General features: G+C 34.5%; 1 protein-coding gene and 1 long non-coding RNA gene across 3 annotated transcripts; both read left to right on the plus strand.

Moving 5' to 3' along the window:
• The first annotated feature begins 2,733 nt into the window (after window positions 1-2,733).
• On the plus strand, window positions 2,734-7,168 carry LOC139852361 (uncharacterized). Of its 2 annotated transcripts, XR_011761045.1 has the most exons (5): window positions 2,734-2,819; window positions 3,398-3,448; window positions 3,626-3,668; window positions 4,194-4,352; window positions 4,465-7,168. It is a non-coding gene; the product is annotated as an uncharacterized lncRNA (long non-coding RNA). The 2 variants fall into 2 exon arrangements; XR_011761044.1 differs by lacking the exon at window positions 3,626-3,668 and having other exon boundaries at window positions 2,739-2,819.
• A 6,177-nt stretch (window positions 7,169-13,345) lies between these two features.
• Window positions 13,346-21,079, plus strand: LOC139853233 (protein SMALL AUXIN UP-REGULATED RNA 9-like). Its single transcript, XM_071842610.1, has 2 exons — window positions 13,346-13,818; window positions 20,980-21,079. The coding sequence occupies exon 1, from the start codon at window positions 13,433-13,435 to the stop codon at window positions 13,739-13,741; it is 309 nt and encodes a 102-aa protein (XP_071698711.1). The 5' UTR covers window positions 13,346-13,432; the 3' UTR covers window positions 13,742-13,818; window positions 20,980-21,079.
• The last annotated feature ends 260 nt before the right edge of the window (window positions 21,080-21,339 follow it).

Below are 21,339 nucleotides of genomic sequence, written 5' to 3' on the forward strand. Positions count from 1 at the left end.
AATGTAGAAACCTATACATACAGATACAGTACAGATTCTAATTATACTAGGAAACTAACTAAACAATGATTTATATGGGCTAGTTTAATATTGGGCTAATACCAAAGAGCCAATGGCTTGACGGTATCGAGACCACCCTTACAACCTTGAGGTTGAGGGTCCGAGCCATACTTAGGATCTCGTGGTGTATATAGTCGTGTTAGTATTAGGTGTGTGTGTGAATTTGTCTTTCAAAAAAAAAAAATTGGGCTAATGTATAGGGATCGGCCCATATTATATGATTCTCAACAGATGCGACACTTTTTAAGACATTATATATATCATTTTGTTGTTATTTCTTTTTTTTTTCCCAAAAATAACGATAATATTAAAACGAATCTTTTCATCAGAAGATGAAAAGAACGGACAAAGTTACAATCGAAACCAAAAACCACTACAAGGCTCGGTAGCAACAAACGACTCTAAACACTAAACAATGAGCAAAACTAGCTAAACTCGAGCCTTAAATAGTGGCGGATCCACGTTAGAGGCAATGTAGGCATGTGACACCATCGAAATCTTAAATCATATGGTTATTTTTGAATTCTCTTTAAAAAAATCAAGTCGATTGAGTGGCTACTCTGATTTTAACAGTTTGTTTATTTCTAAGTTGTTGCAAGTTCGATACTAGTTACTCGCTTTTTTGTTTTAACAATCAAAATCAATCTCTATTTCAAATTTCATTTTTTGTGTTTTAAAGTAGTTGTCAACTACCACTTCATATTTCTTTTTGCTTTATAATTGTCTAATTGTTTTACAACTAGTTATTGAACCCTCGCTTCGCGTCGGGGGTTCGATTTTTAATGTATTTTATTGCGTTTAGTAAAATTATTTTGTGGCTAACGATGATGTCGTTGAAGCGCAACTCGAGTCGAACTAAAAGGTATAACCCGTGAGAGATTTAAATGTTATTTTAAATTAACAATATATGTACATCTCCGCGTTTCGCTATGGAATTGTCGACTTTTAAAAATTTAACGCAAAATCAACGTGTATGAAAAGTTTTCCAAATATTTAGCGTTTTTTAAAAAGCGTCCGTTTTGCTTATAGCTAGTGACATTGTGTTCCTAAAATTATTTCGAGTTTAACGATGGTGTCGGAAAAATTTAACTCGTTGCGAGCGAGAAGATATGACCCGTTGAATATTTGGGTGGAGTCTATTTAATATTTTTTATGAAAATGATTATTTGACACTTTACCCCCTGTTTGGGGGGGTGTCGATGTGAATTTTTCAGAAAAATGTGGGGGCATTTGTTGGTAAAATGAAATTTAATTAAAATAAAAAAAAGGTGAAAAGTCGAAAATGCCTCTGATACTATTCATAGCTTTTGTTTATTAGTTAATATGTAAATATTTCAAAGCCTACTAACTGTTATAATCATCTAATTATAAGGATTTGTCTATGGATTTATGTCATCAATAATTTAAAATTTTAACTTCGCCTATAACTTAAACTATTTACGATTAGTTGTGCCTCATTCAAATATTTTCAAGTCTAAAGGCTTTTAACAAACATTTTTTAATTGGTATAAAGGCTTTTAACAAACATTTTTTATTTGGTATACCCGGTTTCCGATCCATTTTGAGAACCGACTAATCCCAGACCATTGAATATGAACTCCAAGGTCACAAGAGGATAGAGGTTTTGTGACACCATTGAATTAAAATCCTGGCTTCGCCACTGACCTTAAACAACCTAAACAAAGCAACAATACCGGGACATAAACAAGAATAAGCACAACTACACAGACTAATACGACACCAACACGAAATAAAACTCCAAAAAACAAACCAAAAGCACCCCAACAAACTACTTAGTGACCGATTTACCTTTTCGAGTCTTAATGATTGGCTTGACAACCATCCTATCAACCTTCAACCAATTATATTTCTTACCCGCCCGATTTTCAATCTCATATGACGAAACCTTTACCGAAGAGTTACCAATTCTAATTCCCGTCAGAGAATGAGGCAATCATCCTTCCTTCTCACATTCTTCAAAAAAACCAACATATCGGTCTAATTTACCACCACCCTCTTCAACATGGATTTCCACCACTTTAACAGAGTTAGTGGAACTGTGGAAGCAACATTATTTAACAAAGCATTCCAAGAATCAAACTTATGCACTTTAAAAAGATTAAGCAAGGCATCACTAAAATCCAAAACATCTTCATCATTCTGAAGACAAACAGACTTACCAGCTTCAATAATTTTCTCAAATATAAACACACCTTGATCCACACCACTAGGTGACGCCACATAAGCACCCACATGAGGCAAGTTCTTAACCGGAGAGACTTCCAAATTAGACATGTTAACCAAAGGAACATCAAGACTCCCGAATTGAAACCCACCTCCATTTTCCAGTATAACATTACCTTCATCATTTTGTTGTTTTTTTTTTTTTTTCTTTTGTTTTTGCAAAAATATTAATATCAATATTAATATTAATATATATATATATAAGAGAACCGAGATTTACGTGGAGCAACATTAAGCAGATCAATATGTTATATTTAAATTTAAAGGTAAGTTATAATAATAAAAATAAATAAATAAAAAATAGAGTTTCAATCTTGGCCTTTAATTTAAATCAATCAATGGCTATTATCAAAACAAATGGAGCCTGCAAAACTCATGTGACAGTTTGCCCTAGATCTATCTACCTATTTCTTCATTAACCTGCGGTGGAAACACATACATATTACACAAAAACTCATGTATTCAAATCAGATCTGCTCCCTTTTTTCTAATTAAACATGTATAAGAGGCGTAAGGTACAAATGATCAGATACATTTTTTATATTTTTATTTTTTCTTCAACCGATTATATGCTTAATAATTGTTATTCATCTTGTTTGTTCCATAATTTCAACGATACATTAGTTTAATTTGGTTTTTGCAAGTTCTCAGATTTAGGGTTGTTTGTTTTTGTTTCTATAACCCATTAGGGAGTATACAATGAAATTGAATCCTTTTTTACATGCGCAGTTTTTATGTTTATAGAAATTAGGGTTTATGCACTTTGGGTTAAACTGTGTAAATTGTTGTTAGGGATAAAATTGACATGTTACTTGTGCTAGATAGGCTTCTAATTAATGGTTTAATCGGTTCAGTAGTACGGAGTAGTGGTTAGTGTCGTTTTCTTACTAATTGATGGCTACATGTATATCAATTGTAATTTGTGGTAAATTTGTGAATAAAAAACAACGGAAGTCGTTCCTTTTTTGGTTCCCAACAATTTTTTCCTTTGTATTGCGTATCACAAAACATGTTTAATTGTTGGGTAGATGTATAGCACTAATCTTGGTTCATTGCCACATATTTAGTCTGGTTTTTGTTGATGTTTTTGCAGAAATTTGTGAAGCGCAGTTCTAACCCAGCTAAAGGCAGTAAGAGGGATAAGGTACAAATGATGAGATGCATGTTTTTATGTTTTTTTTTATTTTATTGTTTTCCCTTTAACCGATTATATGCTTAATTATTCCCAAATTAGTTGTTAGATACAAAATTCAGACGTTACTTGTGTTAGATATTTGTGCATGTTTATCAGATTATTATTTTTGTTTTGATTTTCTTTTAGGCTGATGCTACTATTGCGGAGCCTACCAAATCAATCAATATAGGTTCAATAGTTTTTCTCTCTAATGTTTTTATCGTTAGATGTTATATGTGGAACGGAGTACTATATGTATGTATGTGTATATATATATGTTAATATATATAAATGTTGTCTACTTGATGTCAATCATTTTAGAAAGAGTTCTATTTTTTGTATACGCGAGAGTTGTATAATGATTATATGGTGAAAATGATAAAAGGCTTATATTTTGTGTTTTTTAGTGTGTGAAAAAGTTGTACTTTTAGATATTTTAGTGAGTGTTGTGATATTGAGCTATGATAAGATAAAGGTGTGATAACAATATGTTCGAAAAAGTTGTCATGTGTAAGTTATATATTATTTATTTTTTTGATCTTGTATTAATGAAATCTGTGTGTTTAGAATGTGAGACTGTTTTCTCTAAGACCTTTTTGGTGCTTTTACTCTTTTTTAGAACTTATTGACATTGATGGAAGCTGTGTTATAAGTATGTGTATGCAAACTGGCTCTCTTTTGTGTGTCTTTTGTTTGAAAGTTGTATTTATTATAGGCAAAAGAGATGCATAGGCGATAATTGAGGAAAAAGTTGTGATTTGTAAGAAACAAAAGGTAGTCAAAGATGGTGTACCTCAGGCTGTTGAGAAAAAGGTTGAGACTAAAACACAGAAAGAATGCTAAGAAACAGAAAAGTATTTCTCCTGAAGAAAAGGTAATATATATATTTTTTTTTTTTTATCATTTTACATAGTTCAACAGTTTTTTTGGATTACTTTTTCTTCAAGTGTTCTAATGTTATTATAATGATATATGATGTTATACAGGTTGTGACCAAGAAAGCGGTTGCCAAGCGTGTCAAGCAGTCAAGCAGTGATAATTTGAGATTCTCCATCTTACTACATAAGTGTAAATAAGGAAAAGGGTGAAAAGTGCTTGGACGTTATTCCCGTTAGTAGAGTTAATTTTTCATGAACAGATAAGATGTGGCATTTTGTAAATCCACATTGTGTGAACGTGCACTACATACGTAAGTGACATGTTTGTTGATGTGAGTGTGAACGTGATGAATGAAGCTCATTACTCTTTAAACTGACAACATATACTGGAGGTTATGGTAAGAGGGCTAAGTTTTATCCATGAGAAAGGACAAGCACATATGAATCCGAGGATGTTTAACATATTTCTAGTGGACAATTGTATGACCCGCTGCAAACCACTAACGACGATTACTAGAGGTATATTTTTAAAATTCCTAATTCTTTGGTTTTAAAGTTTTTCTGTTTTCGACCATTATGTTCTATTTATATCAGCTCGCGACTACTTCCATTTTTCACGGATTGTGGAAAATATCTTTACAAATGGGCGGGTTAAATTTCAGAATGGATGTAAAAAACATGGTGACATCAACAGATCAACTCGATTGTTCAAACAAATCTCGTATTATTAAATGAACGTTTACCCGAAATCTATGATGTCATAGTGAAGTTGTTGTATCCAGATCAGAAGTAGATTTTACCTTTTACACATACATAAAAGTTAAACACATGATTATTGAAAAATTTTCAATTTTTTGAAATTGTAGATCGGATATTAGTGTAGATGATCATATGTTTTTTTTTGCGTGGTTGATTAATGTCCCATAGCTTTGGAGTCCTAAAAAAGGATAGACTTCTTTATCGTTGTTAGCGAGTTATTAGCTGTGACATCAATAAGAACCAACATGTAAGCAGAGTGTGCGAGTTTGATTGTAGTTTTTAGGTGATAAAGGTAGGGGATAGTTTTTTAGGGCTGAGTTGATTAAAAAACATGCAAAAGCTAGGTGGATTGAACAGAGAGTACAAGCAGTTAAGTGTGATACATCTAATCAGACTTGTGAAAAATCTTTTTAGTCACAAATTATATTACTGCTTGCAGAAGAGAGGGCGGAAACAACAGGGGAAAGGGAAAAAGAAAGAGATCACTCGGTGAATAAACTGGTCATACGCCAACCCCGCGTTAGTTAATGCAGACAATTTTAGTTACGTGTCCGTGGAAAGAAGGCTACATTATTGCTACTCGCATATGTTACTTAAATTATAATTATATTATACAGTTGAATTAATAACTGCGAGTAGGAGTAACGTAGTCTTTTTTTCATGGAATCGTAACTTAAATTGTCTGCATTAACTAACGGGAGAGCTGAGTAGGACCAGTGTCCAATTCTTTTTTTCCCACCGACTGATTTTTTTTCCCCTTTTTCCCTGTTGTTTTTACCCCCTTTTCCCCAAGTAGTAATATAGTTTGTGACTAAACAGATTTCGAATGAGTCTGATTAGATGTATCACACTTGACTCCATGTACACCCTGTTCAATCCACCTAGCTTTTGCATGTTTTTAATCAACTCAGCCCCCGGATACCCATCCCCAACCTTTATCACCTAAACTACAATCACAAGTGTTTGAAACTCTACTTACATATTGGTTCTTGTTGATGTCATCAGCTAATAACTCGCTAACAACGATAAAGAAGTACTCTTCTTTTAGGACTTTAAAGTTTGGGGCATTAATCAACCACACAAGAAAACATATGATCATCAATATCCGATCTACAATTTCGAGAAATGAGAACTAAACAATAATCATGTGTAAAAGGTAAAATCTAGATCCACCAACTTTACTATGACATCACAGATTTCGGGTAGAAGTTCATTTAATGATTCAATATTTGTTTCAACACCACGTTTTTTACATCCATTCTCAAATTTAACCCGCCAATTTGTAAAGATATTTTCTATAATCCTTAAAGATCAAAGTAGTCGCGAGCGGATATAAATAAAACATAATTTTAGAAAACTTCAAAATTGAAGAATTAGGAATTTTAAAAATATACCTCTGGTAATTGTTGTTAGTGGTTCACATCGGGTCATTCCTCCAATTTTTAGGCAATTGTCCACTAGAAATGTGTTGATCGGCCTCAGATTCATGTGTGCTTGTCCTTTGCTGTGGATAAAACTTAGCCTCTTAACGAGCTTCATTCATCACGTTAACACTCACATCAACAAACACGTCACTTACGTGTTGATGTAGTGTACGTTCACACAATGGATTTACAGAATGTCACATCTTATATTTTCTTGAAAATTTAATTATACAGACGGGAATAACGTTCAAGTAGTCCTCGCCATTTTTCTTATTTGCACTTATGTTGTAAGATGAAGACTCGGACTCATCAATGCTTGGCATCCACTTTCTTGGACACAACGTGTATAACATCATTAAAACACTTGCGCAGCATTGAGATTTTTTCTATAGAAGAAAGGAAAGGAGACCAAAGGATAAGTTATTTTTTTTTTAATCAAAGAAAGGAAAGGATTAGGGATGATAACATACATGATTTTTGTTGTGAGCCCATTTTTGGTGTGATTGTGAAAGGGAAAAATCTTCTTGTTTCTATAAAATAAGTAAATGTCTATAATTTTATATTTTATTATTTACTCTGTATTAGTCTTCTTATTTATTCCGTAATTAATACAGTAGTACTCTTCTTTTTCAAAATTTGCACGGTACAACCTCTTTGTATTCATTCTTCTATCACTCAATAGTCAACATTATTGATTAGATTATTATAGGGAAAATTGTTTGAAAATACATCGAACTCTAACTAAATTCTTATTGTATGCATTCAACTTTCAAATCTTCTATTGTATGCATTCAACTTTCTAAGATGTGCTATTTTATACATTAACTTGTTGATAAGGTTTCCGGTTAATATGTTTAAATAATTACTGAAGAAGTTCTTGAAATTTGCATTATTTTTCATCTCCTTCGCTTCATCTTTATCCCTAATTTCAACCTACCTACTTTTTTCACCCTTTATTAACTTATTCTTCTCCCTCAAACTAACGAACCCACCAATTTCATCTTCATCAATTCTCATCAGATCTCAAATCATAAATAACTGGATCTAAACAACTGATCAATACCTACCTCAAAGGCTATATTAATTATCTAGTACTATTTGGAAAAAAAAAACATCATAAACAGTCGGTCCATATCCATCTAATGACTTTTGGTGAATTTTATTTGTTTTTCAAATTCGTTCGCTCCATTTCCTCATAAACAATTTTATTCCATCTTAGTATGCTCCCATATCCATTACAAGCCCAAATTCATAAATCATCAAATCCAGATTCGTAATACCAATTCCCATTTATTTATAATCTTCGACTTGTAATACCACCACCGGCAACCTCAGAACCGTTTTTATGTTACCGTTCATCACCAGAATCGATTAGACACTTACTGTTTGTTGTCAGAGTTGTTATGGTGAAAAACCCAAAATCCGATGGTGATTTTGGATTTGGGTTTTGTTCTTGATTTCAGATCGAAATTTTCCTTATTCTGATTTGCTTTGTGTACAAGTAAAATAAAAAAGAAAAGAGAGAATGCAAGTTTTGATAATCTGTAAATAAGAAACTTTGTACATTATTGTCGTTAATTGATTTTTAATAATAGGCGATGATGAAAATGTTGAAGTTATTCAATGATGAAAATGATGAATGGATTATGATGAATGGATGAAGATGAAAATATATTATCACAGAGGGACCAGTGATGTCAAAATTAAACATAAATGACTAACATCCAATATCTTACAAACATGAGGGATCAATGATGTAATTTTATTTATAAATAAAATTAAAGTGACTGGAAGTTTACCTGTTATAGCATGTTAAACACATACAATAGAATACAGTAGGATATTTGAAAGTTAGATGCATACAATAGGAATTGAGTGAAAGTTCAATGTATTTTCAAACAATTTTCCCATTATTATATAGTGGAATAAATAATAAATAAGTATATTTGTAGGTTCAATTGAAAACTCCTTTTAATTCTTTGTTTTTTCAAAGCAAGAAATTATATCAACCGCCGTAATCGAAATTACAATGTTGTGAACTTGTTGCAGGGAGTAGAGGACTCAATACAAGCAGCAACGATTAATTCTTTTTTTATTCGTAATTTTTTTCTTTTCCATTCTAACTCGAGAATACTTGTAAAATATTTTATACTACATTCTTTTCCTTCCTTTTATTCTCTTATCTTTTCCATTCCATCCTTCACCAAAGAAAAACTTGAGAATGCAGCGTTGAAGAAAAAGTAATACAAAAACTGTTGAACTATGTAATATTATATCTGACAATCAAGACTCATACACCAAAAATTCGGTCCATTTGGTCTTGACCCAACCCGTTTGGACCAGACTCGTTCGACCCATTTGAATTTTGAGACATGTTTGACTCATGACCCGTTTGACCCAAACGACCCAACCCGTTTGCCAGGCTTAGTAAAATGTAATAGAAATTCTACCTTTACTTCAGAAGAAATACTTTCCCGTTTCTTGGCGTTCTTCCGTGTTTTAGTCTTAACCCTCTTTTTTCTCAACAACATGAGAAAGAAATTTGTTAAACAGGGTTCATAGAAAGAAGACAAAATTATTGAAATCATCCATGTGTTGGCGCTTTTTAGCTGTTTTCATCCCTCCCAAGCAAAAACTGCAAAAACAGTCCTTAATATGAGTTTTTTTTTCCTAATTACTGTACATCGTTTGCATAGCAAATGTTAACTCTCCCTGTAACAAATCATCACCTGAACTAACTGCTGGAAGTAAACAGCCGGAAGGCATGCCGAAATCTTTATTATGCCTGAAGCTACGCCTGAAGTTTAAAGCTTGTTAATTTTTATTGGAAATCGAAACAGGTGAATTTAATTTTTAAGATCGGAACCTTCATCGTGTTAATTCTAACGGGGACAGTAGAATCGAATATTTAAGGGGTTGTTTGTGGGTTGGTTTTATGGGTCATGTAAACCTTCAAGATCGGAACTTTCGTCGTGTTAATTCTGAGATCTAAAACAATGGAGCTTGTGTAGAGGTGTTTGGAGGAATAAAATGGATAAGGTGCTTCTATTTTACTGGATAAAGAATGGTGCGAATCTCTCACTTAATTAACATATTAACATATTAACATATCAAACTCAAAAGGCTGGTGACTAAAATACAAGCATTATTTTGTTTTAGTTTGGTGTTTAAAGATGGAAAATGAAAAAGGCAGGTGGTATTAAAGAACCAAAAGTAATGTATTTACTAATTAGGGATATAGATAGTAATTTCCAATGTTATCTAGTTGGAGTGTTGTTTCTGTGTTTGTAAACAAGGGGAAGAAGAAGAATGGGGAATAATGGCTTAAACATTGTTTAAAAAAATTTATAACTACAATACGATCGTCCATTTGTATTGTACCTTTTATTAGACCACTCCCAACCATGACGTGCTTCCTCCGCAGGACACACCGCCACATCAGTGCCACATTAGCTTTCTTTCTTCATTAATTTTTCACTTCCTCCCCATCATACACTACTACCAACCATGACATCCTTCCTCCCCATCACATGGCCCCACATTTTATTATTATTATTATTATTATTATTATTATTATTATTATTATTATAAACTTAAAAGTATTAAAACTTACAAAAAATTAGTGGGAAGCCTAGAGACAATCTGGGCCCCCACACCTCTAGCAATAGCAAAACCTATCCTAGTAAAAATATGAGCAGCAGCACCGGCACCAATATCTTGCGCCATCGAACTCTTCTGAACCCGCTTTAGCAAAGAAACAGCATCCTTTTCTAATTCCCCAAGGGAAGAAAATGAGAAAGGAATGAAACCATAACCAATCGCCTGACAGCTAGATTCGTACTTGACCCGCTTCCGACGAGCCGCATCAACCACAGCACGTCTAGGGACAAAGTCAGAAAGCTCAGACTGTGTCAAAGGAGAAGACCCTGTCAAGTCAACACAAACATCGCGACCACAATCCCAGGAATAAAGTAACACATCTGCAGGTCTGAGGGCCCTGTCGTTCCCTCCAGACAACCCAATGTCAACCTCCTTTCTCGCTGAAATCCCAGATCGATAACAAACATCAACAAGGGAATCCCGAACAACATTATGTCGATGCTTAATACCCACCATACCAGCACAAGACACCGCGTGATCCCCAAAAATATCCCCAGTAAAAACCCTTGAACAGGCAGAGCATGCCGTCGAGATAGAGAACAATGGAACACCCAACCGGTAGCACAACACACATCGGTAAGTCTTTGCGTTCATCGTTTGACCCAACCCCAAAATAGGGACTGCCCTTAGCCAAGCAGAGGTGTGATCACCCTGCTGCGATTTCCATAAGGCCGATTGTCGGGGAGATAATGAAAAAGTGGATTCTGCAGAAGCGGTAACTTTTGTGAAATAAACATTATTATTATTATTATTATTATCATCATCATCATCATCATCATCATCATCATCATTATTATTATTATTATTATTATTATTATTATTATTATTATTATTATTATTATTATTATTATTATTATTATTATTATTATTTCGGATATAATTATTATTATTGTTATTGTTATCATATCAATTGAGCGGTTCCCTCTCGGTCTCTATGAATAAATCTTCTTGGCGCCCTTGGAATTGGTTGAACGATTTCTTCCTCTTCGTCTACATCTATCATATCAATATCAAGGAGACCGAGTGTGACAATATTGAAATCCGAACTCGCAATTGCCAACGCATCTTTCGTAAGATTATCCATATGCTTTTTAGGCATTTTTAATATTAATGAAACAGAATAAAAATTGTGATATAAAAGTAGAGATTTTATGGAGTGATAGTATAAATGGTATACAGGTATATATAGTGGGAGTTGGAAACTAAAAAAAAAAAAAAGGGCCATATAGCCGTTTAAAAATAAACAATAATCCAAAACTTTTGATTGTTTACGTCCTCAAAACTTCATCCACATGACCAAATTCAACACGGAGCGAGGAGAGAGAAACGAGGGCGGCCGAGGGCGGGATGAATGCCATCGGCGCCCTCGAGGACGGAGCCCATGACAGAGTGTGGGCGAGACCCGTTGGAATTGGTCTTAAAAGAAAACAAAAAGTTTAAAGGATCCCAAACGAATAAAAGGTTTATTAATTTCAATAATAAATGTGTTTGGTCTTTCATACGAAAATATTTTAAAAATAAAAACAAAAAAAACTTTTTTGACTACTTTACCCATTAATTAGATATCGAACTATATGATTTCCATATAATTATGTACACGTAGTGAACTTAACGGAATACAAAAAATAGTAATCCGATTTAATCGTTAATACTTGTATATAAATCAATAACAATTAAATTATATATATTTGGTTGTATTAAAATTAAAAAATGGAAACTAAACAAAAAAGAGAGGAAAAAAGAAAAAGAAAAAAAAGGTTGTGTCGTTTTGACCAAAAATGAGGAGGCATTTAGTATTAGTAGTGAAGTGATGATTTGGAGTCCCTCTTTTCTTCTGCCGTACGTCTTTTAGACGGCTTCAGGTAGACCGGGTCAAATGTGCCATGAATTCTCGATTGTATCAATCACATGAATAACAAACTGTATAAGCTACAACGTTACACTTAGGCACATTTATTTTATGCACACAACAACAACAACAAAACTCAATCTCACATGTGTGGGGTATGAGGAGGTGAGGTGGACAAATCATTCCTCTAGTCTAGAATAAATAGAAGTCATTTCTCCAACCGAATGAAACACTCCCAAAAGTAGAGAAAGTCCTCTCTCTATTCAACGGATAAAGAAATTGCTAACGTGTAACAAAAATCATCTGAAGATGAGGTAGTCAAACATCTTAGAAATCGACATTTATACATAAATAATTAAACGCATAAAACATGGTTTCATAAATGTTAAGAACTAACGAGATTTGGACAAAAAAATGTTTTGCATTTTCTAACTATAACTAAACCCATACACACCTATCACCATAGCCAGGATCGTAGAACTAGGAAGTTTGGAATTACTCGACGATCTGAACTTGGAGAGTACTCAGTCAATACTTGGTCAAACTCATCAAAACTTGGGATTACTAGGAAAATCCGTCAACGTCAAATTTGATCAACATCTGAGTACTCCTCGAATTACCTAGTACTTCCTAAATATCCGACCGACCGAGTACTCCCCTAAGTAGCAATTTTTGCAACCTTGATCATAACATTAAAGAACTAACAAAACACAATGGCTGCACAACCACAACATATAACAGTTAAAATTCCAATATTCAGTAACCAGAAACAAAAGTTTTTCATCACAAAAAGCCATATGAACGGATTATCTTTGAACATGTTTCATAAAACTCAAATACTACTTGCAAATCTACATGGATTCTTAGTATAATTAAAATCAAAATAAGACCTTTGTCTAAGTAGAAGAGGAACAATTATACTAAGAATCCATGTAGATTTGAGGCCATCAAAATAAGACCTTTGTCCAACATCTGATTTCGCCAACTTATTACTTATAGGAGAGGAACAAATGGTCCCTGGATTAAACCCCATGCTACAACCCGTCATACAATAGAATGAATTTCAAGACCACAAAAATAAAGGTTTAAACTTGAATTTGCTTGAATTTTCCACCACCAACAAACCCTCATGCCCCTCTTTTCACTCTCCCTGGTCCCTATTACTATTATTATATTATTATCTATATATTATATTAGATTAGATTATATTATTACTGATTTGATTTAATATCAATACTAAAATATTTGTATATATAAGTACACATAGATAAATGAAAATTTATACACATACATACTAATACACTCAAAAGTAAACCACATAAACGCTCAATAACAACACACAAGGAAAAAAAACAAATCAAAAGTGTGAGTTCGATCCATACATATGGCCATCAAGATAAGTTCAAACAAACTCTCACAAGCAACAGTTTTGAAGCACATAATGAAAAGATGTTCAAGCTTAGCTAGAAAACAACAACAACAACACTGCGAAGATGTCCCTAAAGGCCACTTTGTTGTGTATGTTGGCCAAGAGCGTAGCCGATACATCATTCCCATATCGTTCTTGTCTCATCTCGAGTTCCAAAAGTTACTTCATCAAGCCGAAGAAGAATTTGGATTCGATCACGAAATGGGTCTCACTATTCCATGTGAACAAGTAGTATTTGAGTCATTTCTATCTTGCTTTAGGTAGACAACACAAATATATTCTTACTCATCTTTTTTTCTTCCTTGTTTTGTATTTTCATAAAAAGCATAATGAACGTTTATGTTATAATTCAGTAGGCTTATAACTACCTTTAGTGGTTTGATTCTTGATGTTATAATTCAGTAGGCTTATAACTACCTTTAGTGATTTGATTCTTGATTTAGAATACTAATAATGAAGTGTAAGAACAAAGATGATAATGGAGAGAAAGAAAGAAACACTTTGTAAGTGTGAGAAATGGTGCAAGTTTAATGCTTGCATTCATGGCTATTTATAGCAAAAATATCACAAGTTTAGGTAATACAATAATATTACTTTTGTGTATCAATAATTGACTATCCATTTATATATATATATTTATATATTATAACACTCCCCCTTGGATAGCAATTTTGTTTGTTGAAGATCAACTGTAAGTTACTGCCTCGTTAAAAACCTTGCTAAAGAAAACCCAGTGGGAAAAACTTTAGCTAAGGGAAAAAGAGTGCAGCATGGAGTTGACTCCCCCTCAAGTAGACATCGCTTCGGTTGTTACATCTTTTGAACATGTCTCATGCCAATGTTATGAACGTGTGTTCTGAAAATAGCAGTTGGAAGTGCTTTCGTGAAAAGATCAGCAGAGTTTTTGCTGGATTGAACATATCTCATTTCAATCTCGTTGTCCTTAATGAGATTTTGAGTGTATGAGAAGAATCTAGGAGGTATGTGTTTGGTTCGGTCACTTTTGATATACCCTTCTTTCATCTGTGCTATGCAAGCTGCATTATCTTCATAGATAATTGTTGGACTTTTATCGTGTTCTAGTCCACAAGAATCAGTAATGATTTGTGTCATTGATCTCAACCAAAAACATTCCCGAGTAGCTTCATGTAATGCAATCACTTCGGCATGATTTGATGATGTAGCAACAAGTGTTTGTTTTTGAGAACGCCATGATATTGCAGTACCTCCATTTAGGAATACATATCCAGTTTGAGATTTAGCTTTATGTGGATCAGATAAATAACCTGCATCAGCATAACCAACCAAATCTTGTTTTGATTCGTTAGAATAAAATAATCCTAAATCAGTAGTTCCTCGAAGGTATCGAAATATGTGTTTGATCCCATTCCAGTGTCTTTTGGTAGGAGCAGAGCTGAACCTTGCCAACAATGTAACAGACTCGTCCCACATCGGTGGAAGAGGAAAACAAAGCACTCCTTATAAGGGTGTGGATACCTCTTCTGGTATGACGCGTTTAAAACCGTGCGGGTAGGTGCGATCCGGGGAATGTGTCCTGTCGGTGATCGGCCTGTGGCCCAAAGCGGACAGTATCATGCTTCCGAGCTGCTGCGCACTCTGACATGACGCGTTTTGAGGGTGTTTACCCGAGAAGCAAATCCGTGAGGTAGAAGTGCGATCCGGGGTTGTACTCGTGCGCGGGTAGCCCGTCGGTGATCGGCTTGTGTCCAAAGCGGACAATATCATACTACGGGCTGATGGTGATGTTACTTATGGTATCAGAGCTGGGGCCCGCATCGATGTGCACTGCGGGGACGCAGTGTCCCGAAGGGGGGGAGAGTTGTAACAGACTCGTCCCACATCGGTGGAAGAGGAAAACAAAGCACTCCTTATAAGGGTGTGGATACCTCTTCTGGTATGACGCGTTTAAAACCGTGCGGGTAGGTGCGATCCGGGGAATGTGTCCTGTCGGTGATCGGCCTGTGGCCCAAAGCGGACAGTATCATGCTTCCGAGCTGCTGCGCACTCTGACATGACGCGTTTAAAACCGTGCGGGTAGGTGCGATCCGGGGAATGTGTCCTGTCGGTGATCGGCCTGTGGCCCAAAGCGGACAGTATCATGCTTCCGAGCTGCTGCGCACTCTGACATGACGCGTTTTGAGGGTGTTTACCCGAGAAGCAAATCCGTGAGGTAGAAGTGCGATCCGGGGTTGTACTCGTGCGCGGGTAGCCCGTCGGTGATCGGCTTGTGTCCAAAGCGGACAATATCATACTACGGGCTGATGGTGATGTTACTTATGGTATCAGAGCATAAGTAACATCACCATCAGCCCGTAGTATGATATTGTCCGCTTTGGACACAAGCCGATCACCGACGGGCTACCCGCGCACGAGTACAACCCCGGATCGCACTTCTACCTCACGGATTTGCTTCTCGGGTAAACACCCTCAAAACGCGTCATGTCAGAGTGCGCAGCAGCTCGGAAGCATGATACTGTCCGCTTTGGGCCACAGGCCGATCACCGACAGGACACATTCCCCGGATCGCACCTACCCGCACGGTTTTTAAACGCGTCATACCAGAAGAGGTATCCACACCCTTATAAGGAGTGCTTTGTTTTCCTCTTCCACCGATGTGGGACGAGTCTGTTACAAACAAATTAACTGCAAAAGAAATGTCAGGTCTTGTACAATTTGTAAGATACATAAGAGCTCCAATTGCACTAAGATATGGTACTTCTGGTCCAAGAATATCTTCATGATCTTCACATGGACGAAATGGATCAGTTTCAACATTGAGTGATCTAACAACCATAGGAGTACTTAATGGTTTTGCCTTGTCCATATTGAAACGTTTCAAAATCTTTTCAGTATATGTTGTTTGATGTACAAGTAAACCATTAGGCATATGCTCAATTTGTAAACCAAGGCAATACTTGGTTTTTCCGAGATCTTTCATTTCAAATTCTTTCTTTAGAAGTTGAATGGCTTCATAGATCTCTTTATTTGTACCTATGATGTTAAGATCATCAACATAAACAGCTATGATCACATATCCGGATGTTGTTTTCTTAATGAAAACACAAGGGCAAGTAAGGTTATTTGTATACCCTTTGCTTATCAAGTAATCACTTAATCGGTTATACCACATACGTCCCGATTGTTTTAACCCATATAAAGATCTTTGTAATTTAATCGAATACATTTCTTTGGGTTTTGCATTTGATGCTTCTGGTACCTTAAATCCTTCAGGTATCTTCATATATATATCACTATCAAGTGATCCATATAGGTAAGCAGTCACAACATCCATGAGATGCATTTCTAAATTTTTAGAAACTGCCAGACTGATTAAGTACCTAAAAGTAATTGCATCCATAACAGGGGAATAAGTTTCTTCATAATCAATTCCCGGTCTTTGAGAAAAACCTTGAGCTACAAGTCTAGCTTTATACCTTGTAACTTCATTTTTCTCATTTCTTTTTCGGACAAAAATCCATCTGTATCCTACAGGTTTCACATCTTTAGGAGTGAGAATGATGGATCCGAAAACTTTTCTTTTATTGAGTGATTCTAATTCAGCTCGTATTGCTTCTTTCCATTGAGCCCAATCATGTCTATTTTGACATTCAACCATAGATGTTGGTTCTGGATCATCATCATTATTCATGATGTCATATGCAACATTAAATGAAAATTTCTCATCAAGATTTTTCATTTCATTTCGGTTCCATAATATTTTTGAATATGCATAATTGATTGCAATTTCTGTATTGACATCATCAATCTCCTCTGCAGTAGGAGTACTGATTTGTGGTTCTTCTTGAACACTTTCTTTTACTTCATTATCAGCTGATTTTCTTTTTCGAGGATTTTTATCCTTTGAACCAATTGGTCTTCCACGTTTCTGACGTGGCAAAGATTCATGAGTGACGTTATTGCCAGCTTTTGGAATTTCAATTCGAGCTGGAGTATTTACTGCTGGTATATATGATTTTGTCACCGTTTTTGTATCTGTAAATGCATCAGGCAATTGATTTGCAAGTTCTTGTATATGCATTATCTTTTGAACTTCTGTCTCGCATTCTTTTGTGCGAGGATCAAGATACTTTAATTGAGGTTCACACCATGAAACATCATTTTCTTTATTTTTCATTTCTCCCCCTAATCTAGGGAACAATGTTTCATTAAAATGACAATCAGCAAAACGTGCTGTAAAAACGTCACCTGTCATAGGTTCAATATACCTTAATATTGAAGATGTTTCATATCCAACATATATTCCCAACCTCCTTTGAGGACCCATTTTTGTACGTTGTGGTGTCGCAATTGGAACATACACTGCACAACCAAATGTTCTAAGATGAGAAATATTTGGCTCTTGACCAAAAGCAAGTTGTAGGGGGGAATATTTATGACTTGCACTTGGTCTGATGCGAATCAATGCAGCAGCATGTAAAATTGCATGACCCCATATAGATACAGGGAGTTTTGTTCTCATTATCAATGGTCTAGCGATTAACTGTAAACGTTTAATCAATGACTCGGCTAAACCATTTTGTGTATGCACATGAGCAACAGAATGTTCAACAACAATTCCTATAGACATGCAATAGTCATTAAATGCTTGAGATGTAAATTCACCAGCATTATCAAGTCTCACCCTTTTAATGGTGTAATCAGGAAAATGAGCTCTCAATTTAATAATTTGGGCAAGAAATTTTGCAAATGCCACATTACGGCTTGATAACAGACAAACATGAGACCATCTGCTAGATGCGTCTATTAGAACCATGAAATATCTAAATGGTCCACATGGTGGATGAATTGGTCCACATATATCACCTTGAATTCTTTCAAGAAACATTGGTGATTCTTTCTCAACCTTAAGTGGTGAGGGTCTAGTTATCAATTTTCCAAGAGAGCAAGATGTACATGGAACCATTGTATCATGATGGATTTTTCTATCCTTTAGTGGATGTCCATGAGTACATTCAATAATCCTTTTCATCATTGTTGATCCTGGATGACCTAATCTGTTATGCCATAAACTGAATACACCAGGATCAATATATTTTTCGTTAACTACCATATGTATTTCTGGTACATTTATATGTGTATAATGTAATCCAGAACTAAGTCTTGGCAGTTTTTCAACCACATGACTCTTGTCAGTGATACTTAAATATTTCTCATTTTCTGTTGTCACTGACTGATAATCATACCCGTTAAGGTATATGTCGGAGAAACTCAATAAATTTCTGCTTGACTTGGGAGAAAATAAGGCATCATTTATTAAAAAATTTTGTACCATTTGGTAGTATGAAATTTGCCTTTCCTATCCCTTTTATCAAGTTAGCAGGTCCTGATATTGTATGTATAGTTCCTTCCGTTGGTTTTAGATCAATAAAATATTTCTCGGATTTAAGTATAGTGTGTGTAGTTCCACTGTCTGCTATACAGAGATCTCCACCACTTGATTGATGTTGTATTCCAGCAAAATTCATATTGAACTTCATATATAAGAAATAAATAGTGAGTACATTAATATTACACAATATTTTAAACGCAAATAGATAGTACTGAAACATTTAGCAAACATAATGACAAAGACAGACGATATTAAATCGTTTATTTTTCGAAAGACACACAACTTAAACATTCAAGAAATCTTCATATAAATCAGATGGTTTCTCAGTGACTGTTGGATCGACGTTATCCACAAAGTTTACTTCCTTTTCTTTATCTTTCAGCGAATCCTGATACATCTTAACAAGATGTTTAGATGTTCGGCAAGTATTAGCCCAGTGGCCCATTCTACCACATCTGTAGCAAGATTCTTCAGAATTTTTAGAAGAATTTTCTTCAACATCTTGTTTAGTGGGCTTGTTTTGTGGTTGATATTTATATTTTCGTGGATTATTATTTCTTTGACCACCACGGCAACGACCACGACCACGTCCTCGCCCATTACCATTACCATAAGGATGGTTTCTACCATAGTTATGGCTTTTGGCATGATGATGGTGATGGTTATTATAACCACGACCTTGCCCGCGTCTTTGTCCCTGTTTATAATTATTTGCAGTATTTGCTTCAGGGATTGCAAGTGTACCAGTAGGACGGGATTGCTGATTTTTCATTAATAGCTCATCATTTTGCTCTGCAACTAAGAGATATGAATTAAGTTCAGGATATGTTTTGAACTTTAGCATTCTCAAATTTCTTTGCACTGTGATGTTTGCAGCATTCATTGTGGAGAAAGTTTTCTCCATCATGTCTGCATCACTTATTTCATGTCCACAGAATTTAAGTTGTGAACATGTATTATACAGAGCTGAGCTATATTCATTTACTTTCTTAAAGTCTTGAAACCTTAATGTTCTCCATTGTTCCATAGCAGCTGGAAGTAAAATTTCTCTTTGATTATTGAATCTGCTTTTGAGACCTTCCCATAAAACATGGGGATCTTCTACAGTCACATAATTATTTTGTAAGCATTCATCAATATGTTGATGAATAAAGCAACATGCCGTTGCTTGTTCTTTTTCAGAACAAGTGTTGTTTTCAATTATGGCTTCAAGAATACCCATTGATTTAAGATGCATTTTTACTTTTATAACCCATGGCATGTAGTTGTTTCCAGTTGATTCTAAAGGAGTAAATTTAAGCTTTTCTAGATTCGACATTTTCTATTAAAACAAACAACATGATAAATTATAGTCACTTTATATTCATAAGTATATAAAAATTAAACATAAATTTAATATAACATAAATGATAAGTAGGTGACAGTGTCGACCATATGTAAGCAATCATTAATAAATGTTATATAACATAAATATAAATATTAGTAAACATAAATGATAATTAGGCGACAGTGTCGGCCATATAAATGTTAGATAATAGAAATATAAATGTTAGTAACATAAATGATAATTAGGCGACAGTGTCGGCCATATAAATGTTAGATAATTGAAATATAAATGTTAGTAACATAAATGATAATTAGGCGACAGTGTCGGCCATATAAATGTTAGATAATTGAAATATAAATGTTAGTAACATAAATGATAATTAGACGACAGTGTCGACCATATATTATTCAGGTGGTATAACCGACCATATATCATTTAGGTGGCAGAGCCAACCATAATTAGTATTAAGATTATCGTGCTGATAACGTGTTATAATTCAGTAGGCTTATAACTACCTTTAGTGGTTTGATTCTTGATGTTATAATTCAGTAGGCTTATAACTACCTTTAGTGATTTGATTCTTGATTTAGAATACTAATAATGAAGTGTAAGAACAAAGATGATAATGGAGAGAAAGAAAGAAACACTTTGTAAGTGTGAGAAATGGTGCAAGTTTAATGCTTGCATTCATGGCTATTTATAGCAAAAATATCACAAGTTTAGGTAATACAATAATATTACTTTTGTGTATCAATAATTGACTATCCATTTATATATATATATTTATATATTATAACAGTTTAGCTTTAAAAGCTAAAATTAATTATCTACTAGTAAGCTAATGTCAGCTACTCTAACTGTGAATTGTACAGTAATTTATTGATGATACAAAGAATGATTTCACAATTGTTTGAGAAATATTGATGATCTTGTTCCCCCATGAATCATGTTATCTAATCATTGATAAAATTTTCTAAATTCAGTATTCATTTACAGTACTTTAATTTAAATTAATAAAATTAAATTGATAACTTATTGAGATACGAAATTGGAAATTATGTGAATTGTCTGAATTGTAAATTGAATGAATATGTCGTGTGGGTGACATGTCATCAACAATGTTAGTATATTCCTACTAATTCGGCTCTTATGAAATACGAACTA

This window comes from Rutidosis leptorrhynchoides, chromosome 6, assembly GCF_046630445.1.
Source record: "Rutidosis leptorrhynchoides isolate AG116_Rl617_1_P2 chromosome 6, CSIRO_AGI_Rlap_v1, whole genome shotgun sequence".
Classification (NCBI taxonomy): domain Eukaryota; kingdom Viridiplantae; phylum Streptophyta; class Magnoliopsida; order Asterales; family Asteraceae; genus Rutidosis; species Rutidosis leptorrhynchoides.